Source organism: Paramormyrops kingsleyae, chromosome 8 (assembly GCF_048594095.1).
Source record: "Paramormyrops kingsleyae isolate MSU_618 chromosome 8, PKINGS_0.4, whole genome shotgun sequence".
Classification (NCBI taxonomy): Eukaryota; Metazoa; Chordata; class Actinopteri; order Osteoglossiformes; family Mormyridae; genus Paramormyrops; species Paramormyrops kingsleyae.
In genome coordinates this window covers 26,026,558-26,054,401 of record NC_132804.1, presented here as the reverse complement: position 1 = coordinate 26,054,401, position 27,844 = coordinate 26,026,558, and the positions used below count along the sequence as shown (strand labels likewise).

At 46.2% G+C, this 27,844-nt stretch overlaps 1 protein-coding gene across 1 annotated transcript; it reads left to right on the top strand.

The window, feature by feature from the left end:
- The first annotated feature begins 9,576 nt into the window (after positions 1-9,576).
- LOC111837495 (rho-related GTP-binding protein Rho6) lies at positions 9,577-18,431 on the top strand. Its single transcript, XM_023799617.2, has 5 exons — positions 9,577-9,854; positions 10,412-10,499; positions 17,220-17,329; positions 17,727-17,861; positions 18,133-18,431. Exons 1-5 carry the CDS (start codon positions 9,735-9,737, stop codon positions 18,376-18,378), a joined length of 699 nt encoding a protein of 232 aa, XP_023655385.1. The 5' UTR covers positions 9,577-9,734; the 3' UTR covers positions 18,379-18,431.
- The last annotated feature ends 9,413 nt before the right edge of the window (positions 18,432-27,844 follow it).

Here is a 27,844-nt window from a genome sequence, read left to right as displayed (position 1 = left end):
CCCGTCTCGCTGCAGAACATGCGTCGATGTCTCGCTATAGCAACCGGCTTATTTACATCCCACCTCAGGAGGCCCGTATAAATCTTTAATGCTGGCGGCTAACTCCCCATGTTCGGCAAACAGCGCGAAAGCTCTCCTAAGGAAACAGGGCTCTGGGCAGACGGCACAGCGGGGACTACGCTGCCAAGCAAGAGCCATCGAGGAAATGTTCATGCTCTGAGAGACGCTGGTGGAGAGCTACACTCTTCTGAGCCAGTTCCTTAGCTGTAAGAACTATCAGCTACAAAGTAGACTATGAACTATAGCCAAAGCTCCTTCTGTAGCGCGCTGCTCTCAGTACTGCCTGAGAGGATGAAGGATGCCCTTTATAAACCCTGCAGAGACTGTCGCAAGATGGCGGACAATTTGATTCACGGCCCCCAGCCGCAAGGACACATTTCGCAGGCGCCGTCACGAGACCAGCCCTTGTGACGATTCTCAGAACAACGTCTGCTGCTTTTATGTTTTTTTGTGGAAGAGACCCGCGCAGTTTCAGTTGTTTGAGTCATGTTGGAACAATAAATCTTAAGTCGTAAATCCATTAGCTGTTCCTGGTCGGAACATTTGGACATTCTGTCCAGGTTCAACCTTCTTTTTCTGCAGGGAGAATTTTAAAAAAGATTATAATATTTAATCACAGAGGCTGCTGGGTGATTATAACTGAACTCACTTTAGGTGTTCGGAGACCAAATCGATGGGTCCATGCCACTGGTGTGTGGCTCAGCGGGTTTGGATACTGTGCTTGTGAGGGGGAGGTTGTTGGTTCACATCTCAAGATCAGCAAAATGATTTCTCTGTTTGGCCCCTGAGAAAGACCCTTAACTCCGCCCCTCAATTATACATTGCTTTGGAGAAAAGCATCTACTAAATAAATATTAATTATTCTGGAAAAACTGATATTAATTATTCTGAAAAACTGTGTTAAACTGAAGCATCTCTCTGTCGGGAACAGACTTTTCGATTTATCAGCCGACTCTCGATGGCATCCACCATAGCCTGTGCTCGCTGTGGGGGTGTGAAGCCACAGCTGGGTGTACGGCCCTGGTTGGGGGTTCGTTTTTCTGGCCCGTCTCCCTCCTGGCCCCCCAGCAGTGTGGCCCCACCCCCGGAGTCCAGCTGGCTCCCCTCGGCTCAGGTGACGCCATGCTTCCCTTCCCCTAATTACCCACGCTCCGGAGACGGCAGGGGGAGCTGGCACCCACGACCGCCCAACGCTGAGGACATGGAGCTCTGGAGACTTTCCCCGCCGTGGCCCCCCCTGACAGGTGAGGACAGGGCAGTGGGGGCTGGCCCAGGCGACGAGATCCAGGAAGCCCCATGTTACTGTCAGCACGGGAGAGCGGCTGACAGAGGCGTTCACGTGACCTGGTCTCATGGCGGATACTTCTGCGCGAAAGCTGTGTGGCACTAACCCGCTAGAGCAGCTCCTTCGTAGGCTGGTATTAGTGCACAGCAGGCCGTACGTCTGACAGGTCATGCCGTACAGGACCCCGCTTATACACCAGCCGCAAGCTGCTGTTCCACAAATCACAACGTAGAGACACAGAGAGCAGAACCAATGAGAGCAAAGCAGGGAAAAAGCCTGTCTCCTCCAGACCTTTTTTTATGACGTTTAGCTTGGCTAAATCAGTACATCCTGTTGTGTAGGATTTTAGTTTTGGTCAAATTGCTTTTTTTTGCTCTCGCCAGTGAGCTGCCTTGTCCTGTATCAGCCATTGTCCTTGTGTTGGAGTCGTTTAGATGATTATCCCTTTATTTCATTATGGATGGATGGATGGATGGATGGATATGAATTATTTTTAATTTAATAGAAATCAAATGGATTTCTATCAAAAAGGTCTTCAAGGTGCTTGAGTGATTAGCTACATAAGGTGTGTGGAGTGGGGGTGGTGGGGGTGATTTAACAGTCTCTTTCTGTGCATGTATGTTTATGAACTGCTGCTGTCTTAACACCCCCCCCCCCACCACCACCATTCCATAAAAGTTGTACATTAACGGCTGATCTCAAACAACCCCCCCCCCCAGACCCCCATGGCAACTGCTCAAACAACATTTGCCAATGTGTGAGGAATCAGTTGATTCTCAGCTTTTCAGCAATTTATGTCCAAAGATGCTGATGCAGTGCATTCATTTCGCTTTGGATGTCTGAGGTGGATGATATACTTGCTTATACCTCTGATATATTTATATATTTGATACTTGATAATCCATTGACTGTGGGCGGGGGGGGTGGGGGGGGGGTGGGGGGGGGTGATATGGTGTGGCTATGATACTTGGGGGTTGGTGAAGTTTCTACACCCCTAGTGTCAAAGTTCACCCTTCCTGGCCTGGAAGTCCTGCCTAGTTCAAACCAGGACGTTTGATTTGACAGCCATAGCTGTGACGACAGCCCAGAGCATCCCTAATGAGACGGGCCACATGTTCACATCCTGCTTTCCTTTATAACGTAAGATAAATGAACTGAGGTCTTGGCTTTCAGCATTTACATTTTATTTCTTTAGCAGATACTTTTATCCAAAGAAATGTGCATTTTTTGAGAAAACAGACTCAGACAGTCCCTGGGGCAATTGTGAGGGCGGGGGGGTTATGGGCCTAAATCACTCTTCTGCTACAGAGATTTGAACCAACAACCTTCTGATGTCAAATACAGCATCCTAACCTGCTGAAGCACACAGTGCCCCCTAGCATACGCCCCATTCCCCGCCAGCTACACTGGACAATTGAAGGCCGGCCAAATGCATTAAACGGCGTCTCTTGGCGGTCCGCGATCCCTGCGTGTCGCCACGGATGCAGGTGGCCCCGCCCCCACACACACGCACGACGGTTTTCCTGTCTGTCTCGCGCTCCACTTCCCCGTCGAGGCCCCATTTCCACAATGCACTTTTTTTCTATTTGCAAAATATTAAGCCATCTGTCATCGGCGCGGGTCGCCAGCCAAATATCCTGGCCTCACGGTGCTGCCTCCGAAACAGACTCTAGAAAACACACACACACACACACACACACACAGGTTTGTAATTGTATCTTTGTGGGGACTCTCCATTCATTTCTATGGGAAAAACTGTAATCCCAACCCCTACCCAGCCTAACCTTAATCATAAGTAACCAAACAAAATACGAGACTTTTAGTTTTTTGATTGTATTCACAGATCTTTGTGGGGACCTGAAAAATGGTCCTCACAACATCAAAATAACAGGTTTTTAATACATTGTGGGGAACATTTAGTCCTCACAATGTAATATAAAACATAATCCACACACACACGTCGGGTAAACATATCTTTATGGGGACCGCTCATTCATTTCTATGGGAAAAATGCTAACGCTAACTATGACAACCTTAAAGGGTAATGCCTATGTGTGTGTGTGTGTTTGTGTGTGTATGTGTGCGTATGTGAGCGGGTGTGCCTTACCTTATGGGGTAACACAATGTCCCCACAACGTGCTGAATGCCCCTTAATAAAAATCTGTGACTGCAATGAAAAAACTAAAGATGCAAAAACTCTTGTATTTTGCTTGGTTACTTATGGTTATGGTTAGGGCGGGGTAGGGGTTAACCCCTCCCCCACTCACAGAAACGGTCCGGTGTCATTAACCCAGAAACAGCAGCTTGTGCATAAATTAAATTAATCATATACACATAAAACTTAAACTGCATTTTATATGCCTTTACACAGCATCGTCATACATATACTATATATAATGCATAATATATATATACATATTATAACGAGATATATATATATATATATATATATATATATACACTCACCTAAAGGATTATTAGGAACACCTGTTCAATTTCTCATTAATGCAATTATCTAATCAACCAATCACATGGCAGTTGCTTCAATGCATTTAGGGGTGTGGTCCTGGTCAAGACTATCTCCTGAACTCCAAACTGAATGTCAGAATGGGAAAGAAAGGTGATTTAAGCAATTTTGAGTGTGGCATGGTTGTTGGTGCCAGACGGGCCGGTCTGAGTATTTCACAATCTGCTCAGTTACTGGGATTTTCATGCACAACCATTTCTAGGGTTTACAAAGAATAGTGTGCAAAGGGAAAAACATCCAGTATGCAGCAGTCCTGTGGGCGAAAATGCCTTGTTGATGCTAGAGGTCAGAGGAGAATGGGCCGACTGATTCAAGCTGATAGAAGAGCAACTTTGACTGGAATAACCACTCGTTACAACCGAGGTATGCAGCAAAGCATTTGTGAAGCCACAACATGCACAACCTTGAGGCGGATGGGCTACAACAGCAGAAGACCCCACTGGGTACCACTCATCTCCACTACAAATAGGAAAAAGAGGCTACAATTTGCACGAGCTCACCAAAATTGGACAGTTGAAGACTGGAAAAATGTTGCCTGGTCTGATGAGTCTCGATTTCTGTTGAGACATTCAAATGGTAGAGTCAGAATTTGGCGTAAACAGAATGAGAACATGGATCCATCATGCCTTGTTACCACTGTGCAGGCTGGTGGTGGTGGTGTAATGGTGTGGGGGATGTTTTCTTGGCACACTTTAGGCCCCTTAGTGCCAATTGGGCATCGTTTAAATGCCACGGCCTACCTGAGCATTGTTTCTAACCATGTCCATCCCTTTATGACCACCATGTACCCATCCTCTGATGGCTATTTCCAGCAGGATAATGCACCATGTCACAAAGCTCAAATCATTTCAAATTGGTTTCTTGAACATGACAATGAGTTCACTGTACTAAAATGGCCCCCACAGTCACCAGATCTCAACCCAATAGAGCATCTTTGGGATGTGGTGGAACGGGAGCTTCGTGCCCTGGATGTGCATCCCACAAATCTCCATCAACTGCAAGATGCTATCCTATCAATATGGGCCAACATTTCTAAAGAATGCTTTCAGCACCTTGTTGAATCAATGCCACGTAGAATTAAGGCAGTTCTGAAGGCAAAAGGGGGTCAAACACCGTATTAGTATGGTGTTCCTAATAATCCTTTAGGTGAGTGTATATATATATATATTACTGTGACACAGACAGGAATAAACACGAGACAGTTACTGCACCATTATATGCAACCCAAACACACGCAGCGGGAAAAGTTGAAATCAGAGCCTACTGACAAAGGTCACACGGCGACGCTTACACAAGCAGCACGTGAATTATGCAAATGTCTCCCCCACGGCACTCTCTGGAGACTGTGGGGGGGGCTCAGTCAAAGGTTCCTGCCTTCTTTACACCAGTGTGAACAGGATGAAGTCCCTTCAGAAGTTCGAGGTGTCTGGGTCACTGCCTCTTTTGTTTTATATGGGCTGCATTCCACCAGATCTTATCACTTATTATTTTTTGCCTATAGATAGATGACCCTGTACATAAGCACCAGTTTTATTTACCTACCAGTATACCAACCCAGCATGTTCAGCATTAGTCCTACAGTGGACAGTTTTTGGTCATTGAATCAAATTATTATATATGATTGAATTATTCAAAATTTGTCCATTATATACTTTGTGCGCAAAGTAAACAGGGTTTCTGCAAACTCCCTGACTATACTGCCATATTCAGGTTTATTTCATTTCTGTTGTACCTCAAAGACCTGTGATGAGCTGATGTCCCATCTGGGGAGGGGTCTCCTGCCATTTGCCCTGTGCTTCCTGGGATTGGCCCCAGCCTCACTGCACCCCTCTGGACTTATGGAAAATGTTCCTGAAAGGGAAAACAGTTGTGTGCCTTTCATCTTAAAGCACTCTCACTCTCCAGGGTGGTGGAGGAGTGTAAGCCTCCCCGACTGCCTCGGGAGCAGTGGGTGTCTCGGTGCAAATGGCCCACACCTTGCGCCCCCCCACACCTCGAGACCATATTGCAAGGTGTCATTCCCCTGGCTGTTTATTCAGGCCCATCTGCTTTGCCATGTCCCACTGTGTTGGGGGAATTCTGATTGGGGCACTGCACCCGGGCTTCCCAATCCCGGGCTTTCCGCTCCCGGGCTTCCCAATCCTGGGCTTTCCGCTCCCGGGCTTTCCGCTCCTGGGCTTCCCAATCCTAGGGCTTCCCAATCCTAGGTTCCCCATTAATGGTGTTCACACGCCTCTCCGCGTAGTGCAGTAGTCACACCCCTCTCCACCAGTCCGACAACAACCGCGCCACACATTGGTACCTCTGCCCTTTCTGCCCAGGTGGCTTTCCCGGGAACCTCTTTGGGATCCTTCCATGGTGAGATGTCCAAGCCACTGCCTGAATCGGACCAACTGCCTTTAAACACAAATAGGAGGGATGCGTAAAAGAACTGGCACATTTTTTACTCCAATTAGAAACAAAGAATTTCCAGGGGATGCATCCTCTAATAAGTATAAGTTGAAGGAGCATGTTTTAGTGTTTTGGTCTTTTATGTGTAGGAGTCTGTCACCTGACCATTTGCCCAGTGTTTCTGTCATCTCTTCCTGACACCCCCCACCTCCACTTCGTCCACCTCCTCCTCCTCCTCTCCCACGTCAGGCCACAAGAGAGGAGCCGAAGCACACAGATGTCACCGTCCCCTTCGTCACATTCACGCCTGGGACCCAGCCATGCGTTTTTTTTTTCCCGCTAAGTAGGTCGCTGTCATGTTAGTCAGTGACACAAAAAACAGAACATTAGCTAAAAAAAAAACACTTATGGCAAGCGTGTGGAGAAACGTGAGAATGTGTGCATCTTAAATCACTGCACTAGCCTAACCAGCTAACAGCGAACGCTCCCAGTGGAATACTCGAAAACATCAGTGGCAAATTAATGAAAGACTGAAGCAGCATCGTCCTATTGTGTTTAATAATCTCTTAATGTCGATTTATGATGCTATTACCTGCTTACAATGCAAACTTTCTTCTAAGCATTTAAAATGTCTCTTCATCCTTTCCTCAGCTCCTCCCTTGTAGACGATCCCCGCAAATCATCTCCATGCTTATCACCCTCTGTGCTTCTAAAGCAAAGACAATTCCTGGGCAGAGATACCCGGGTTGTGTGGCTTTTCAGTGGAAATGCAAAGTCAATACATTCACACTAATAAGACATTTTTGCATTCAATTCAAATCCTCTTTGGAATGTAAACATTTAAGGTTTTTTTTTTATCGCATTATAAAATCCTGTTTCACTTTATGTATCCATTGAAATAGCTGATTGCTGCAGTACTTTCTTAACCTTGAACTGCATTTCACCTATATTCTATATCTAAAACCTTGTCTATATGTCGACGTGCTTGATTCAGTCATACGGTCACAGTGTGTCACTGCTACTTAAGGTACCAAATTTATGCACATCCATCTGTGTGCCTGTTTGGTGCTGTGCCTCTCCCTTTGTTTGGGGTGCTGTGTGCTGAGAAAGTTAGGGGGCCACTTGTTTGAGGGCAAACTCTGCAGCGTTTGATTAAATCAAGTGAATTTACAGCACAAAGCCGCCCTCATCAGAGCTGTCGCGGGACAGAAAAAAAACACCTTTCTCGGATACTGCCGGCCTGGTGGCTCAGTGTGCTCAGGGGAACGTTGTCTGACCCCAAAAGATCAGCATAGTTACTCGTGTTGATGGATGAGGTGCTGATGCCAAGAGTGCCGGTGGATGTGTGGACCTGGGTCAGTATTTGACCCGTACATGTGCTTTGACTCGTCTGGCCGCTGAAATCTGGGAAAGCCATGAGTGTTTAAGAGGGTAACAGGATTAGCTTTTGGGCTGCTGTTTAAATACATAACCTGGCTTTTTTGAATATCGATGGATGGATTTTTAGGTAGCAGAGGTACCATCTAAGTCCTTCTCTGCAAATCATTCAAAGGGCACTCTTAACAGAGATGGGACGGTTCTGATAAGGAGTCATAATGCTCTACACTCAGACACTCCTGTGGTGTCCTTGGGTGTTTTATTGCCGACATCACGAAGGTAGAATGCAGGGGAGAATTAATTCCCGCCCTTCACATGGTTTTGAGGGTGCTATTAATCTGTGCTGGTAGGATACTGGGGGTTGCATGCAGGTCAGTGAGAAAAATCCAGAGGAAATTTCTTTCTGTAAAAGCTGCATCAGTATTCAAGGTATTCATGTGCACATTCTTCCATGTTAGTCCTACGGTGGTCAGTTATTGAAGGTATTTGTAATGGATGATATATTAATGATATTTCTATTACTCATTTTTTTTTTTACTTAGAGTAAACAACGCTTCAGGAAAAAGAACTATATATAATTGTGGTGTAGTACAAAATACTATATGTAATGCAGTAATGTATTGGGGTTTTTTAATTTTTATTTTGCTTTGTTACTAAAGGTGCTTGTGAATTTTATACTGGAAACCACTTCAGTAACAGACATTTTTAGCAACAACACAGTTTCCAAGGTGCATTCAGAGGGTCTAAGGTCAGCTTTACATCAACATGGATGAATGTGAGCCTCTCTCATACATTGCATTTTTCCAATACCAAATACCCAATGTGTTGTTCAAGTATGTACACAGTGTCAACACAACATACTAACACCAGTACTTATATTTAAGCACCAGTAGTCATAGAATATATCCTTAAATGCTACATACCACAGACCATGCAAAATGACCGCCTCCTACACTCCTACAGACCACAAGTCTAACTGTTAATTTCATTTGACCCCCACCAAACAGGTAATCAACTAATCAGTCGGCAAACACAGAAGGGTTTGATGTGCCCCATTGTTTTCTGTTTAGGTGCCATGACTTCCTAACAATGGGTCTTGTGATTACATTTGTGTGGGCACTGAGCCACGAGCAGCCAATTGGAACAGATTGTTCCTGAATTGTTTGTCTGGAATGTCATACATCAGCAGGGATCCTTACGAGACTATTTCTGTCATGGGTCACGGACACTATCCACAAAAGGAGGGACACTGCAAAAATACAATTAAACCCAAAATAGGGTAACATAGCCATCAGGTGCCTCCTAGCACCATTTAAAAAGTGATTTTGATACTTCACCAAGTAGCTGGTGTCCCCACAGTTTTGGAAAAAGTCAGACAGAGTTAAGGTAAACAAAATCCTACTGGAGAGAAGCACTTTCTGGGTTATTGTTGTGAATGTGATTGTGGGCAGGGAACTATATCTTCTGTAAGATTCCTAATCTCTTAATGAATGTAGGCAAATGCCTAATAATGTGTCAGCCATTTGTCCATTAGATGTAAGCAAGCAATAATGTCTATTACAATACATTTGCTACAGGTGTGGTAAGAAAATATCAGTAGCTATAACATTATTATTATTATTATTATTATTATTATTATTATTATTATTATTATTATTATTATTATTATATGATAATGATTTGGATGGGAAGCGTTGCTTCTCCACGTGGTTTTATGTTGTATTTTAATCATTTTATTAAGAGGAGCGTTCAGTTTTGCATTTTGCAGAATCAGACGGCGTAGGTATCAGTCGGCACCCGCGATGACTTAAGGCAAAAGTCCCCTAATCCCGGGAAAGACAGACGGGGAATTTCGGAGCCAGCAGAACTCCGGCGCGTTTCCACAGTCCGACGGGCAGGCAAACCTTGGGCGCTCATTGGACGGCGAGCCTATATAAATTACTGCAGTGCTGTAAGTCAGAGCAGACAGCTGCAGACTGACGCTGTGGACTACACCCGAGAGCCGGAGGCAACTGGCTGAGGACCTACATCTATACTGAGCGTCGTTTTGCGGCGTTTTTCGCTTGGCTGTGGTTAATAATCTCCATATTCGCCATGAAAGAGAGGAGAATTACACAGCCGCTTGTGGTTAGATGTAAACTGGTGCTCGTTGGGGATGTTCAATGCGGAAAAACGGCAATGTTGCAAGTGTTGGCCAAGGACTGTTATCCAGAGGTATGCAATTAATATTATCTACGTATTTATTAAATGAAAAATATACTTTCCACTTTACAGCATATTCTCATTATTGGCTATTTTTATTTGTGTGCATTGTCATGTTTGGCTTACTGCAGATAACGTGGGAATGTATCTAGTGTTCTACAGACCGGGTTTCATATATATATATATATATATATATATATATATATATATATATATATATATATATATATATATATAATTTTTATGGTAGTTTCAACTCTGTATCATTAATTTAGTACAATAATCCATCACACAAGCTGTTTGTTCATAGCATAGCCAAGTGCCCAACGTATTATGCACATTTAAGAGATGTAGAGGTATTTAATAGGATTTAGGTGCCTTAACAGTGAGATTTGTTTCAATTTAAGTTCTATATTCTGCGACTTGATTGTATTAATAGTTGGACGTGGCTTACAGAATGTTTTACTTTTTGCATTTTATGTTATATTGGATTGATTGGGGCTTTGGATGCTTGTCTTTGAAGGGTGTATAATGACGCCTAGTTTCCTCTTTTTCGGTACCCTTTGTAGACGTACGTGCCGACAGTGTTTGAAAACTACACAGCCTGCCTGGAACTAGAAGAGCAACGAGTGGAGTTAAGTCTCTGGGATACATCAGGTGAGAATCACTCAGCATTTCTCCTCTTAATGTGGCGGCATGTTCTTGCGTGATTTGCTCACCAGTGAACGGGAAAAAAATGCATGTCAGATGCTGTTCGTTATTAATAAAAGGCCACTGAAACGAAGATATGAGTTACCATATATATTTTCATTTAAAAGTACTTTTTGGAACAGAAAATGGTAAAAAAAAAAAATTGAGTGAAATGTATTTGTCTCCTTATACGTACCACCGATGTTTTTCATGCGTCACCAAATTTATCAGTTCTGTTTATAGCATGGTCTGATGCTACCAGGGCGATTGAAAATGCTAACAAATACCAATAATACCTAATTTATTTGTCTCTTTTTCTTTCGTACTATGATGTTCCTTCGGTCACTGCAATGATCTGTTCTGTGTGCCGGAATGGGCTGAGGTTTCTAAAAATACAGTGCGATGTGTATTGGTTGGACTTTAATAGCCATTGTTCTGTGGGAATAGAAAAGGCGATTTGCTTTGACAATCGGTGATTTATTGTCGCGATGCGAGTCCTGCCAGCAGTTGCGGGCGTCTCACGCTTGTGTGTTGACTGTCGTAGCGGCACCGTCAGTAAGTGAGCTAATGTGTCGTGTGAGGAATACAGATGTGCTGATACTACTACAGCGCATCGGCGCCTCAGATGTGCAGTGATATACCCGACCAATTCTCACCTCATTATTCGGAAAGGCGCTAAAATAATTAGTTGTTGTTTTTTTTTAGTCTAAGTGTGTGTTTATTGGAGGTCCCATTATCCTGTGATAGACCGTCTCCTTCTGTTTTGGGTGTGTAATTTGATTATCGTTGCACCAGCAGTTCTACTGGACGCTGGTTAGGTAAATACGTGAAATATTATGTTATTTCACGTTTTAACTGCTCGCCTGCTTTTGCATTGGTTCATGCAGCTGACTCAGTTCAATTTCACATTTTGTGCTTCTTTGCAGGCTGGTCTTTCGTGAAGGTGCATATTTCTCGTGATAATTAAGATGCTGCAGTCATTTTGGAGGCTTGCTTTAATTTTACGATTTCCTGTTTCTTACCGACAAAAGGAGCTATATGTCTGTACCTTCATTAGCTCTATATATGTGGATATGTCAAGCAGACTATTGTATTATATGATACGGATTATGTTCTTGCCTGGTATGGATGACTGGTAGTTGTAATACATGTTACACTGTGGTGATTTTAACTTTAAGCCTCACATTTTACTGTGTCATCTGTGTGAGAGTGCATCGTTAACATAATACATCTTCCTGTTTATCACTGATCCAGTCAATAATTTAATTCTAGCTGAATATGGATTTTAACATGCGTTTTAATTTATTTGTTGCCAGTGTCAGGCAAATTCCATAACAGTAAATTATGCTTGCTGCATTTTACTGTGACCTTCTGATCGTTACCGTGTAAATCGCCAGATATCTTGTCCTTAACAGTGTTTGAGGTGCTGTTCTTCTAAGTTGGATTTTTCGGTTGTTGTGGGATCCGCGGCAGGTTATGGGGTAGTAAAAAATACGTCTATAGATTGAAAGCAGTACCCTAACACCCAAATAATTAGGGAAAGAGCGTTTTTGGCTTGAGATCCATGTAGACAGATATAATATTCAGAACCAATAAATTTCCTGTGTTATCAATGGATTTCAAGTTAGTGGAATATTAATTAGTCATTGTAGGTAATGTGTTCATGTAAATAATAATAAGACAAAATACGTCATAGTGTTTTGGAAATTTTGTATGACCCGTGGTGCCATAGTCTCTCCTTAACCAGGGCTTTTTCTATCCACGTAACCATAAGTGGTGTTTATAAGCCGTATACATTTATATGGTTTGTAGTTTCCAGACTGAAAGTGCGCTCCACATGACAGGTTGCCGTTTGTCTACTGCTGTCCTCTCAATTGACGGTGTTCTAAACCCTGGGCGTATTGCTTTAATTGTTGCTCTCAGCGGATGCCCAAGTCGATCATTATAGATGGGTTTTGAACTCATATCTTGAAAACTTGGGTAAGATAAACTTTATTAATCCCAAGTGGAAACTCTTGATTCTTGAATATCAGTAGAGGACCGCTGTCATTGCTCTCGGATCTGTGTGCCGCGAGCTTGCTTGGGCTAAACCAGCAGACGGACGGCTCGGCTGCACGGCGGATGGGTGATGCCTTGCACCGGAGATGATTAAACCTTTGCTTTCTGGAACGTTACGTAAAACGCACACCAATAAAGGAAGTATTATGCGCTGGCTGTTTTAATCCCAGGAGGCTTGGCTCCTCCTCCGATTGGAAGGGGTACAGATATGGCAGTTGGTGTGCGATAGGATAGTTTTAACTGGCGATAGGGCTGGCAAGGAACCATACGACCAGATTTGGGGTTTGGCAAAAAGGGGTCAATGACCTTCAGTTCCTGTAACCTTGTTGGAGCCATTAAAAGCAGAGAAGAGACTGTGTTTGATAATCCGGAAGCTCCCATGGTGGACGGTCCATGTTATGAATGTCTCTGCTATCGATATCTGTCAAGCTGTGCTTTGAGTCCACCTTGACTGTTGTTTCTTACTTCTTTACATGTAGGGTTGGGGTCCCTAAAGATCACATGGATCAATGACGGTGGTGTCTTGGCCCTCATTCATTTCACTCCACTGCCATGCCGGTGTGTTAACTGTCACACTCGGCCGTTCATCCCCCTACCTTCTTCTGCCGGCGCAAGCGCCCGGGAACATCACTCTTATTAAAGCGGCTTTTGATCATTGATCGCTCTGCCTTCATCGCTGTCTTCCATAGCTGCTCCGGGGAGGAAGAGAACAGATTTGCTGGAAGAAATCAATTTGGTCCTTTAATCAAGTGTGGAGACAGTATGTGGCTCCTTGTGATCTTGGAGATGGTCTATCTGTAGGGTCCTGGTGTGTATGGTGTCATTTATGTGCTGTTTGTGTTTGTGTATGTACAGGAAACCTTGATAATGTTAAGGTCACAATTTAAGCTGTTTTCTAACAAAGAATGCTTCATACTATGATATTTGAAAACATTACAGCTCTCTGAGGCATCATGCCCTAGAGGAATTGATAGTGAGAAATTGATGACTATTGAATAAATGATTATGGCCTTTACTGCTAAGGATTATGGACATTTACCATTTCATGTTTGGCAGACCTACAAATATCACCTTACAAGCATACAGGGGTGTAGTTAGAGATGAATGGATGGGGGGCCGAGTCTTTACTAGAGGGGGGCGATGGTAATTTTTTTTTATAATATAACAAGCTAGTCATAAATTCAGCCAATAAATGCACATTTATTTAGGGCGGCTAAAAAAACATTTTAGGGGGGCTAAAGCGCCCAATAAAATAAGCCTAACAACGCCTCTCCAAGCATGCATGCTATTAGGGAATCTTCTAGGCATTAATGCAGCTATGCTGAGCTTCCAATGAATGACCCAGGTACAAGTGTCAGCAGTAGTGGAGCAGGAGATACACAACAACTTCTAACAAAGCAAGGACCTAATAAAACTACAAGGACCAGAAGTACAACATCAGAACATTCAGGGGATTTAAAGAGGCGTCAGTTTAGTAGTAGACATGTTGGTGGTCATAGCTCTGGCGGAAACAGGCTCTTGTGCTTGGAGTTAGAGATACGACCATCCTGTTTTCTGCATTCCCATCCTTACGAGTGCCTCCCCAGCCTCTTGCTACAAACCAAAGCACCACGCTGGGGGTGGATTTCCCATGGGGACCGTCTCCAGCCGCCCACTAAATGTGACATCAGGGCTTCCCCCTCCAGCCCATACCGACGCGATGCACAACGCCACCCTCGGGGGGCCTCCTCGTCACTGTGGGGGTTTAGATGTGCCCCCGTCTCGGCAGCAGAAGGCATTCTCGTTGCTATTAAAAGTAGCTAGAAGACATGGTGCTATTGAGCGGTGAAGACAGGGGTAGTGTTGCACTTTCTCTCTTTACAGCAGCTACGACTTCTTCAAAGCAAGTAGGATATGGGCACTCTAAGGCAACCAAGTAGTTCAGGACAAGGGTTTCAATTGGAGGTTGATGGTTTCAGTCCCAGGAGGTGTAGTACTGCTCTACTAGGTGCTTAACCTTTTTGTTTGACTAAAATATCTTTATGTTTGGGTAAAATTGAGTATCGCACCCTGTCAACCTTTTTTCATGCTGGCTGAGGTTTGGCTCTTCATGGAAATAAGCTTCAGTGGCTTGAGCTGTAGGATCGATGGCAATATAGTCGCAGACCTGGGTGACCCTTAAAATGTGGATCTGTCATAGATTTCTGCTTGGCTGGTTAGGCTGGTTTCTTGGACTTTCTCCCATGCAGGGGAGAGACATTAACTGGCGGCATACAGGTATGTGTTAGTGTAACAGGAAGGGACCCTATCTCCGGTCCTGGAGACCTACTATCCAGTAGGTTTTCTATCCTACCTGGCTTCTGATGAACCACACCAGTTCTTAGGTAAATACCAGGAGCAGGTATGGCTCATCAGAAGCCAAGTAGGATAGAAAACCTACTGGATATCTTAACAATCAGCCCGATCCAATGCAATTTGCGCCACTCATGGATTTGCACCCTACGTATCCAGTAACCCTGTTAAACAGCCTGCCTCCCAGCTGGTTCTTTGCCATAGTGCTTTTCCGTGCATTTTGACCAGCACTAATCACAGTCGGGGTCCCAACTGCCCGAAACTCTCCCGATCTGTCAATTGCCTACCCTCTAATTACACCAATTAGTGACGGTATAATTGGTGCTGCGTCCTTCGCCGGCTCGCATGGTGCACACGTGTATCGCTTTTCACGCTCGTCACACCGCATGCCTAATTAGGGAGGTTAATTGAATTCGCTCACCAGTCCCTCGCGTGCGTCAGTGTCCCTAAGCTGCTGACATTCTACAGTCTGATCGCCACCGTGCCGGCACCTCTCGGACCCCAAGCGATTTGAGCTCTGCTTGTTAAGGCATCTCTCTGCGCTCTGTCCGGGGACCCCGCAGAGCATCCGAAACATTTTATAAATAATTGAAGATCTGATTTAGGCTCGTAGCAGCCGAGCAGTTTCTGTCAGGGACCATTTCTCTGACTTCAGCAGGATCTTTCACGTGGTCGTTGAATGAAACTTGTGTTCTGAAAAAGAAATTCTATATTGGTGTCGTGAAACCTTGACAGAATAGGGAAGGCCTCCCCAAATAATTAAAGTTGTTAAATAAGTTGGCGTGCTCTCAGTATAAACAGCTGAGGAATCGCTTTCTGTTGCGGGCTGGTTAATCCCTAAACGGCCGTGGGACTCCTGCGGACTCGGACGCCATCCTGCCCACGTGGGCTCAGGAAAATGCCACCGTTTCAAATCTGGCAGTATTTCGCCAGATAACTGGAAATTGCTTTTCCCGGGAGCTTGTCTCCGTTCTGGGAGGCAATCACCTTGTCACTGGCATGCGGTGGTGCGCCTGCCCGGCACGGAGGGCTGACGCGCTGTCAATCGCATGGAATTCCATTATCTGCCTTTGGATGTGGATCTGGCCTCATACTCTCCGCCTTGGGTGTTCCTGCGCGGCTGGTTTTCACGTCCATTGATCGCTCATCAAATTGCTTGTCCTTTAGTATGAGGTTCTCACAATTTTCACAATAAAATTTCAAATGTGTTTTTTTTTTTTTGGACAGTTGGACAGGGGGTTTATAACTCGCCTAATTCTTGATGTTGGGCTGTGGAATTCTTTATGTGGATCAAAAATAGACGCTATGGAAATGCACTGTTACCTCCAAATGTAGGTTATCCATCGTGCTGTATCTGTTTTGTAGACGTGAGGTCCCGGGTGCTTTAAAAGCTGACCCCCCCACCCCCACCCTCTGTGTTCCCTTTGACTGCAATATGCCGCCACCCAAATACTGCCAGCGGGGGCAGGCATTGTACCGAGGTGCCTTTGCCTGTCCTCTGGCATTAGCATGTCCCCTTAACAGCGAGTGGGGGGGGTGGGGTGGTGGGGGGGCACGGTGTAGATTCCCCAAGGGAACCGCCATCACATGCAGATGGAACCCAGGCATCAGAGGACGAGTCGTGTTTGTGTGCGCGTGCAAGAATCCCGATGCAGTAGATTAGAGGAGTTTCTCAGGCAGTGGGTGGGGGGTGGGGGTGGGCGGGACATGGAACACGGCGGCGAGATGATTCGGGTCGACGGGTTAAGGAAAAGCCGGTGCGGGGGCGGCCCAGAGCGCGGGATGCAGACGGTGCCTTCCGAGGCTGTTGCTGTGGTTACGGGGGAGACTGTGTGGGCACGGCTGGTGCTGAGGATAGCGGCCATGTGCGAGGAAGGCACGCGCATGTGGTAGCCTCCCCCGCCCCCCTCCCCGCTGTGCCGCGATACGCGCTAGAGGAGATTCTAACAAGGCTCTGCTTCTCCTTTGCCATTTCCCTGTGTGAGAAGAAGCCTGGAAAGGAATCAAAAGTAGAATGGGATGGGAAAGAAGCTGACCGCCGATACAGCATCGCTACGTGAATCTCCCTGCTGCTTAGACCTAGTCACCTGTTCCACAATCCACTGGGTCGTCCTCTCTGCTTCGCTCGTTCATTTTAGCCTCAGATTCTGCGCCGTCCTGCCTCCCCGTCTGTCCTTGCCCTTGCCCGGCCATCCTCTAAGTTCCCGCCCCTCCGTTTTTAGCATCGCCCAGACCTCAGGGGCGACGCTCGCCTGTAAATCATGTCACCCGGGTCGTAACCAAAGGTCTCCGTTGCAGGGTCCCCGTATTATGACAACGTGAGGCCCCTGTGCTACAGCGACTCGGACGCTGTGCTCCTGTGCTTCGACGTCAGCCGGCCCGACACCGTGGACAGTGCGCTGAAGAAGGTACGTGCTGCTCATCACGCACTGCCCTACCTTCTAACTGGATCAAACCCAGTGACAAACAGTTGAATGTCTACAATAGAAACTACGTCATGCACTGTTTAGCTTATATTATAAGGATAATAAAAATGGGCCCTTGGTGTGTTGCACATCTATCTATCTATCTATCTATCTATCTATCTAGATAGATATCTATCTATCTGTCTGTCTGTCTGTCTGTCTGTCATCTATGTAGCTTTGAAAAAGAGTCATATATTATTTGGGAATGCAGGGTCAGCCTTTAATCTGTCCTTTAGCCTGTGTTGCGTAATAAATTTAGCCAGCGTTTAGCTGCCCTGATGTACTGATCCTACCAGTGATCCCTAGGTGCAACCTATACTCTCTCTCTCCATCTCTGCAGTGGAAGACGGAAATCCTGGACTTCTGTCCCAGCACTCGCATCCTCCTCATCGGCTGCAAGACAGATCTGCGCACCGATGTGTGCACGCTGATGGAGCTGTCCAATCAGAAGCAGACGCCCATCTCCCACGAGCAGGCAAGACTAGCCTTCCGGAATGCCCAAGAGGCCATTGTGAATAATTCCGAGACTCACCTACATTTGAATGGCATTCTAGAATTTTTTGGTATGGTCAATCGGCTGACTCCCTCAGGGGTGGGGTGAGGCTGGTGAAGGTTTATTTAAATGTTCTTCTGCGCCTCCGGCCGGTTCATGCATATTCAATGACACCTAAAGCTAAAGGGACATCACCCGCTCCCCTTCCCTCAGACAGAGCCTAACGGTGCCCATCTTCTCATTCCTGACTCAGGGCTCAGCCTTGGCTAAGCAGCTGGGCGCCGAGGCCTACCTCGAGTGCTCGGCCTTTACTTCAGAGAAGAGCATCCACAGCGTCTTCCGCACGGCCGCCCTGGCCTGCATCAACAAGCTGCAGCCGGCGGCCAAAGCCAGCCCGTCCCGCCGCCTCTCCAAAAGACTGCTCCACCTCCCCAGCAGATCCGAGCTACTCACCTCCACCTTCAAGAAGGAGAAGGCCAAGAGCTGCTCGGTGATGTGAGCGGGGACCCTGGCCATCTTCCCTGCTCCCTGTGACCGCCGCCGCTCTTCAGGTTGGGGGGGGGGGGGCGGGGTTAGTAGGGGAGGGGGGGTTGTAGGGGATACAGGATCAGCGACAAAGGGCTCCTTCTTGAACCCCTTCCCCCCCCCCCCGCGCTCTGGAATCCCTCAGACAACTGGAAATCCACTGTCCACAAGCCGTTGATCTGTACACTGCATTACGATTTTGCTTGCCCCTGTTCCTGCTCTCGTACGAGGTGTAATCATCGGCATTTGACCCCCCCCCCCCCCCGATTTGCTTTGTACAAACTCAAAAAAGAAAAAAATAACTGATGAGGGTGTTTCCGGACTTCCTTGAGCCGCACGATGAATTAGCGAAACCCGAGTGGGAACGCATACATGTGTGTGAATATCAACGTTGTGACGTTCACGCCTTTAAGGCGGTCTAGTGAATACGTGTGGAGCGTATGACATCCTCCCATTTTACTGTAAAAAGCTTATTGCCCACCTTAAGAGAATTATGCACTTTATGGTCTGAATTACTGAGCTGCACATATCTGAAACTCAAAAGGGCGAGTTGGTTTACAGTAGGGCTCTGTGTCCTCTTCTCCGCTGTAGCAGATGGATGTTGGAAGAAGGAGAGATCTGACGGTAACCCAACTCCTAAAAAATGAAAATCACGGGTTTGTTGCACGTGCATGCGTGTCTGTGCGTCCTGCGTGGTCTTAACATAAAACAAATGGTGAATGGTGATTTGAGCTGCAGATCAGAAATCATAGCAAGACGTTACGTAATGTAAGCATGGCCCACATAGGAGTCTCACCTGCCAGTGAGACCCAGAGACCCGAACCCGGGAGTGGATCGGAATGGCTCCACAGCGCCCCCTAGGTTGCACACAGTGACATGACGGAAGGTGTCACATTTTCCAGAGCAGAAAGGGAATGACAGCTTTTCCATCTAAATAAGAGCCAGGGGCTCCCAGCTATGTTTCTGGAACGGACGGTGTGAAAATGTGAGAATGTGGAATCACATCTGACTCTTTACTCGCAAGAACCTAAGAACAGACGGTGGGTTCCTCGCGGTGGGGGGAGCCAATATTCCTTCGGTGACATGGGAGGCATTATAAGGAACGCCCTGTCTGCCGCTGAGGGGGGGGGGAAGGATTGAAAATCCCTCTAAGTGACAGGCAGATGAGTTTCTGATCCCGTCGGAGGAAACCCAAATCGCACTGCCAGACAAGGAGGGAGATTATTCGCACGGCCAGCTGCATGCAATGTGACTCTCCATTTTAACGATCTGATTACCAGGCAGGAATCGTTTAGACTGAGGGGAAAATGTGTGAATCACACATGCCTGTTTAATTGATACTGGAAAACCAAGGATCATATTGTATGTGTCATGTTGCTTCTCTCTCTCTCTTTTTAATCTGACATTGATTCCTACAATCTGCTAAGCAGTCTCATGTCAGTCATGCTTTCCAGATATTTCTGTAAAACCTGCAATAGCTTTACCATACCTTTGCTTTTGCTGATATAGAAAGCATCTCCAGATCTGTATTCTCTTTCTATCCATTGGTCGATTTTACGCAAGTGGTTATCCTGCATAGGGTCATAGTGAGCCTGGCATCTATCACAGAAAGCAGGGGACACCTTGGATGGGGTGCCGGTCTGCTATAGAGCTCACTGAATTCTCATTTATATGGCTAAACGCCTTTCCTGATCTTGCACTTCCTACCAATGCAGAATCTCCTTCAGATATGCAACTGAGGGCAGTTTATATAGGGGATTAACCCACTTTAATCTTTTAACTTTCAATCCTGACCCTTGCAGTTATGTAACATAAGGAATTAATCCATAACTCGACTTCCAAGCGCCGATTTTAAGCCCTTGCAATCCACTGTATACTTGGAGACATTAACGACGCGGCTTCGTCAGTGAAAATGTCACCTAGCATCTTATTTGCCCTGTCAGGTATTGTTGTTGCTTCACGCTAGCGGGATAGCAGCGGTTATCTCGGCTCCGGACCAACCGTGAAACTGAACAGCAGTTCCAGACCTTGTAAATACTCAACCATGACCAACGCGGCCGCTGTACCTTACACCTTGACCAAAGTTAGCATGACATAATCTCAAGAGGTGAAATCACTAGGGCTTATGGGATAGGTGAGCAGTCAAGTGCACAAAACAACCAGTGCAGGGAGGGAATATGTCATCCTGCATAGTATTGCAGGATGGGAGTGCAATGGTCATGCCATTATATGTATTAAAGTCCACTAAACTCTGTAGGAGGACACATTTTGTGATGAGAAGATAATGGGTGGGAAGCAATGTTGGAAGAGCTTTGAGATCTGGACAGAAATGAGCAGGCTGGTCCTGTTTTTTCCCCCCCCTTGTATTAATCTTTACTGCTAAGTCATTGTTTGTGTGTTATTTTTTCCCCTCTTATAAATCCATAAACCATGCCTTTCTCAGTTTTAGTTAGCTGTTTTCACTGAAGCCGCAAACACATTCTGGAGCTGGTGGACAGCACCTGCTATCTGCGACTTCAAGAAGTGATTTGCACACACACTGCTCTTTGGATGTACGCTGAAATTTTGCGTTGCCTAGCAACAGGCAGAGCAGGGGCAGCCTAAGAAAGGCTCTCGGATTCAGAGGAGCAATTCGTGGAGAGAGCCGAGGAGAAGAGAGGGAGTGAATTCCAAAGGGACTCATTGTAGCAAAAAAACAATACCACTGCTTAAACTGATGACTGTCGTTTCAAGAAATTGATCAGTGAGTCGTCCCAGAAGTCTACTTCCATGACTTTTTGGTGTTAATCAAACACGGTGGTCCGGACCATTGCATGTGACAAATACCCAATTCAGATAAGCTCAATTTCATTGAATATGCAGTCATTGTCTTGTAGTGGAAGCCTTTCCGTCTTTGTCTCAGTACCTTGTCATTGTTAGATGAACAGTCTGGTTGTACATATCCTGTTTTATAATCTTTGTAAAACTCCTGGAAGAATATTGGACAATAAAAAAGACAATGGTTGTGTGATGTAAAATATCCTTATTTATGAATTAAATGTCTGAGGTTAAATGTTGCTGTTTTGTTTTTATTTCACATGCTCGTTTGTAATTTATTTGTAATCTATTTTTAAATGGACATGAATTCTCCTTTGGGTTTTGTCATTTTATTTTAATAAAGCCTACCTTGTTCAGCAACATGTCTGTCTCAAGAAGCCTGAAAATCAGTTACGGATATGGTGTGAATCAATAGAGGTCAGCTTTCTGATGTCTATAGATGCCTGTACTGTATTATCAAAAGTGGAGTTTAAAAACATAAAACACTGCAAAACAGTTCGGCGAGGAGCAACAGCAGATCTCAGCGCTTAATTACTTGGGATATATCAATTGTTTGTTTTTCAAGTTTGAATCTGTTGCTTGCCAAGTCATCAGTTAGTTACTAGGATGGTGCTTTTAGTCCAAATGATTTACAATGTATCATGTTTATTTATTTAGCACATGCTTTTATCCAAAGCAACATTCAGTTGTGAAAGCAGGGTCCCTGGAGCATATGGGGTTAGGGGCCTTGCTCAAGGTACAAGCAGTGAAATTACTCTGCCTACCTCGGGATTTCAACAGATGACCTTCTGATCCTAACCCACAAAGCTACCAATGAAAAGTCAAAACTCTAAAACCCTGAATATAATAGACAAACACATACATATTTTATTTGTGAGATTTGACTGCCGTAAACTGTCTAATATATGTTTCTCAATATTCAGAACATCTAAAGAACACCAATAAAGAAAAAAAAATATCTCAGAAAGGTTATGTGCAAAGCAATATGTCTGGTGTGTGACTGGATCTCCTTTGATCTTTGAATCTTTTGCAGAAGAACTGGTAAACACATCAAAATCGGTGATAATTTGACATGAAGTACACAGACCAGGTTGTGTTTTGCTTCATATACACAAGCCGCAAGGCTTCCCTTTATCTAGCCTCTGCAGAGCAGAAGGAATGGTTCTTGGACCACAACCAAGCCAAACCTGTTTTGACTCTGTAAAATCAGCCAGATGCGTAGTCGGCAGCTGAAGGTGACGCCTTTGTTGGGTAGGGGTCCCGCAAAGGACCTTCTTCGCTTCCAGACGATTGCATAATGGCGAAACCCGGGGGTCCATTTATACCCCGTATCTAATACCGGGATATTTCCGATTCTTCATGCATGTCATGCCACTGTCTCATGACCAGCCAAGCATTTGTGGCTAGCTTAGCCTACAGAGTGAGGAAAATCATAAATAAACATTTCACATCAGTGATAGTGGGCTTCTAAGCAGCTGAACCGAAACACAATCTAGAGGAAAACACAAAAGAGGCAAGAAATTAGTTTCAGGGCTGTGAGAGGAGCATAAAGATGCTTGGTTAAGCAGATCTACCCCTCCACCCCACCCCCACACTCCCGGCTTTAAACCCCTGGGCTGTGCTCTTGGCAGTTTTCCGGCTTCTAGGACAGAGCAGTTTCAGCTGAAAGTGCTATGAAGCTGCAGAGGAGGTGTGATGGCCAGGAGGATGCTGGGAGTCACCAGAACGACGGCATCCCCCGGCCAAGCTAACTCGCTGCGGTCCAGCGCTTCGACATTTTGATCCATCGCTCTCCCTCCCTCCTTCTCAATCTCCTGCCTGTTTCTCCGCCTCTCCGCCATCCTTCCCCGTGTCATTCCACACATCGCCGAGGAGATAAGAAGCCGTCCGCAGGGCCGGTGTGAAATTCCTCCCCTATCAGCCAGACACGCGCTATCTGTCCCCCAGGGAGACCGAGGTCGGGTGACGATGGCCTCGAGACACAACATCTGCGGTGGGGAGAGGGAGGCGCCGGCTGCCACCGGCGTTCGAGGAAGGCCGTGCACCAGGAGAAGCGTGCCAGAGGTGAAGAGGCTCACTCCAAGGCTGCGGGCAGGTCGGCAGGCTGTCACAGCCTCAGCAGATCCTAGCATTATGATCCGGGTGAGATGCAGAACTTATCTTAAAAAATGCCACCACTTGTTACAGAAATGGACACATTCCTTACATGTCATCTTAGTGTTTTCTGGTGTCACTCACAGTAATTAAGGAATCATATTTACAGACAGCTGACGTCCCAATTTCAGCACGGTGGGACAGATGGCACTAATTTGACACTGACGAGGTTTATATGGGTCCCGTGAGAGTTCGATTAAAGCTGCCACTTTTGCCACAAGGCAATTGCAGTGTAATAGTTATAGAATCCTACCAGGTGGGGGCGCCGCCCTGCAGCAGTCAGTAAGGATGGGAAGATTCCTTAGACACAACTAAACTGATTCCCTAGGGCTTGGATTAATCAGGTGGCGCCCCCTAGGATTCACCAAATTAACAGTGTTTGTAAACAGTTGACCAAATTGTTTTAACCTCGATATTACATTACGCTGATACTTCCTCCAGTGGAGTTCATCCCCTTTGCCTGGATTTACCTGTGGCTGATGCGTCATCGCAGTCAGATCTCTCCGATCCCCAGGGAATGTCACCGGACTGGAGGGTCGCAGCTGATCCGGGACAGACGCTCAGCGGGAAGGCGCTCAGTGGCATGCGACCGATTTAATCAGGCCCGTCGCACAGCTGCGGTTGGGTGCCACCAAATTTTGCCTTCGAGAGAACAGCAGCACCCCCGCCGCGCGAATGAGGCCACGTGCTCGCGCATACGGACCAAGGGGAGCGAAGCATGCTGCATACGTTAGCAGTCTGTGTAAATTAGGCCAACATCTGGATAGGAAAAGGGAATTAACGATTCCCTCAGCCATGCCCCCGCAGCCCCTGGGGACCAACCCAAGATGTTCTGCCAGCATGATACAGTTGGCCATTAAGCATTATGGCAGGACTCTGCTTTTCCTCCTAATGTTGCCTCATGCTAGCCTGTTTCATCCAGAACCATGTAGAGGACCTGATTTTTCCATGCAAAAGCAGGATAATGCCACACCGGTCTACATTCTGCGATCAAGCCCCTAAACTTTATTTTATCGCTCCCATTTAATCCAAGACCATCCATCCCATTCTGCTGTGTTGTCGTGTTCCCTCTCATGGCTGCTTACCGTGACCCTGTACCTGATAAGCATTTGGAAGAGGCCAGATGGGTACCCTTGCAATCAAAGACATGCAGGAAACTCGCCAACAGTTTTAAAGCGACCTATCCATTTTCCAGTTGAGGCATAATAAAGTAAATCTCTCTCGCTGACACACCCAGCATCCTCTCAGCCCACATCCCAGTTCTGCTGCACCTGGTCTGTGGCCAGTAGCTTGTACGGTCTCGTAAATCCTGAGTTCACTTGTATCTCAGTGACTTTGAGGCAGGGGATTTGCAAGAGAAGGCTCAGCATACAGCATGTTTTTGTCATACTATAAAAGTATCTTTGCTGATTTTTGAACTGAACGGTATTGTAGTGTGTGTTGATGCTTTCATGTCAATCTTCAATTCAATTCATTTTTTATTCAGAATGGTGCATGAAAAACGGACAAAGGGAAAGAAAGAAAGAAAGAAAGAAAGAAAGCCAGATGATAATGGAGGAGAGGAACCAAAAACTCCAGAGCAGGGAGAAGAAAAACCTCTGGTGGTCCAACGTCAACTGGCCCTTCTGTACATTCGGTCCCCACAAAGGGAATCTCAGTTTCATAAAAATCTGTGAATCTAAAAGCTAAAAATGTCAAAATCTTGTATTTTGGCTTGGTTACTGATGACTGGGTAGAAGTTAAGGTTGTCATAGTTAGGATTAGGATTATGCCCATAGAAATTAATGGAGGGTCCCCACAAAGATATAGATACCTAATCTGTGTGTGTGTGTGTGTATATATGTGTGTGGCACCGTACACTCTAACTAGCCTTCAGCACTTTAATATAGAACAATTATCACTCAGCACATGCTAGTCACAGCCTCGGGATTGCTATATATAACGTGCTTTTCAAACCTTACACATGCTTATCAGGAAATATCAATAATTTCAGCCTGTTACCCAGCAGCACCGAGCGAACGGAGGCTTGCGCCAGTGTAGGTTCACAGCAGCGGTCATGACAGCAGGAACAACAACAGTTGTGAACAGTAATAATGAGAACTGGAGAAAAAAAAACAGGTTGCTAGGTAACTCAGCAGATGTGCCTGGTGCATGTTATAATGGAGCCTTTTGATTAAGATTCTCAAAGTGAATATTCATCACAGGCAAAAAAAATTATGCTTCAAAGGTAAAGGTTTCATCAATCTCCATTTAAACAGCTTTGCCTGAACACTGGGCCCTTTTCATATGTTTTTTTCTTTTGTAAAAAACAAAATGGCTTCGTCTGTTTATTCGATTTTCCCTGCATATCTCGTTAAAGTGCATTGAAACTTTGCATCTGGCCGCAAACCTACGACTACTTTGATACCTCCCTCAGTTCTAACTCTCGCCGGCATCACATCAAAGCCCTTACAGTGGGGATCATTATTCAGTAAGGATCCAGCAGGCACCATTTTGAGGTTCGCAGAAACAGCGATTGGTCATTTAGCACGTAGGGAGAGGAAGACTATGGTGCCAAACATGACACCCGTTGACAGGGATGAACCCCTGCCCAGCCAGCTGAATAATGTAATTGCTCTGCCTGTGGTTCTCCTCACGGTACCCAGGTCAGCTGCTTTGCCTGAGGCAGCTGCAGCGATACACAATCTTGGAGTGTTCGAGGTTCACCAGCTCTTCAAACAGCTACAGTAGAGACACGACTGATGGGCCGACCAGGACCTGACCGGCAAACATATATCCATCCATCCGTCGGCCAACTCCCTTCCCTGGTCAGATTCATGGAGCGTATCCCATGACGCATGAGCCCAGAGTACACCTTGAACGGGATGCCAGTTCATCTCATGGCATGTACCAGTGTGTAATCTCACACACAGCCACAAATAGAGGCAATTTACAGATGCCAAACAGAAAGTCTTCGGCAGACAGATTTAGTTGGACTTGAGTGCAAAGGACTCGAGACTTGACTCGGACTGCAAATTAATATTTGTCTCTCTTTCCACATCTTGCTCTCCAGACAGGTGAAGGCAAGCTTGGGGCTCACAACGAAGGGGCAGCCACCTGGCAGTGCCCAGGGAGCTGGGGGTACAGGGGTCTTGCTCAAGGGCCCACAGACACGTGACTATCGTTCCCAGGCTAGGCTTGAACAGACGACCTTCTGATCAAAGGCATGTGGGCTTAGTTCCCTGAACCCCACCATCCAAGTACAGTGACAAGGAAATTTGAGGAAAATGGATGCAGTTTCTTCAGTTTCTTGACCAAATTCTGAATGGCATTTGTATGCTGCATACATGCAGTCTGTCTTTTCATTACTAACAGGAGAAGTTTTGCGCAGAGATGATGAGGACGGGGCCCAGGTGGAGAGTGCCGGCAGGGGGAGGGTGCCAGGGGGAATTACGGATTTACAAAGGGGGAGTTCAGTCCCCCTGCCAGGTGCCCCTTTTTGTGGGTGATTAACGGGTGGCAGCTCAGCCCCATGATGCTGAACAAGTGCACTGGGGTACAAAGGGGAACACCACGGAAGAGAAGGGCCCACTGGCAGTGTAGCCCATATCGCAGGCAGCATAGCCCATATCACAGGCAGTGTAGCCCATATTACAGGCAGCGTAACCCATATCGCAGGCAGCATAGCCCATATCGCAGGCAGCATAGCCCATATCACAGGCAGTGTAGCCCATATTACAGGCAGCGTAACCCATATCGCAGGCAGCATAGCCCATATCGCAGGCAGCGTAGCCCATATCGCAGGCAGCATAGCCCATATCGCAGGCAGCATAGCCCATACCACAGGCAGCGTAACCCATATCGCATCGCAGCATGGCAGAGGACAGGATGCCACACGCGGCCTGCAGAGCCCCGTAATTGGGTTGTGACAGCGGCTCGGACGACTTGACATGCCAACGAGCCTTGTCTCCTGTGGGTGCTGCTCGTCACTAGGTGTTCAACACCAAGGGATGGAGCTGTGGGTGGACAGACTTTCTCTCCTGGTTATGCAGCTGTATACCAGTTCAGTGTACCCACAGGCTGGAGCACTGTATAACAGTTCAATGTACCCACAGGCTGGAGCACTGTATATCAGTTCAATGTACCCACAGGCTGGAGCACTGTATATCAGTTCAGTGTACCCACAGGTTGGAGCACTGTATAACAGTTCAGTGTACCCACAGGCTGGAGCACTGTATATCAGTTCAGTGTACCCACAGGCTGGAGCACTGTATATCAGTTCAATGTACCCACAGGCTGGAGCACTGTATAACAGTTCAGTGTACCCACAGGCTGGAGCACTGTATATCAGTTCAATGTACCCACAGGCTGGAGCACTGTATAACAGTTCAGTGTACCCACAGGTTGGAGCACTGTATATCAGTTCAGTGTACCCACAGGTTGGAGCACTGTATAACAGTTCAGTGTACCCACAGGCTGGAGCACTGTAT

Excerpts from the sequence above, each read along its gene's own strand:
- LOC111837495 (XM_023799617.2), top strand. The coding sequence starts at position 9,735 with ATGAAAGAGAGGAGAATTACACAGCCGCTTGTGGTTAGATGTAAACTG. Across the intron at positions 9,855-10,411 it reads CCAAGGACTGTTATCCAGAG|ACGTACGTGCCGACAGTGTT; the intron begins GTATGCAATTAA and ends TACCCTTTGTAG. Across the intron at positions 10,500-17,219 it reads AAGTCTCTGGGATACATCAG|GGTCCCCGTATTATGACAAC; the intron begins GTGAGAATCACT and ends TCTCCGTTGCAG.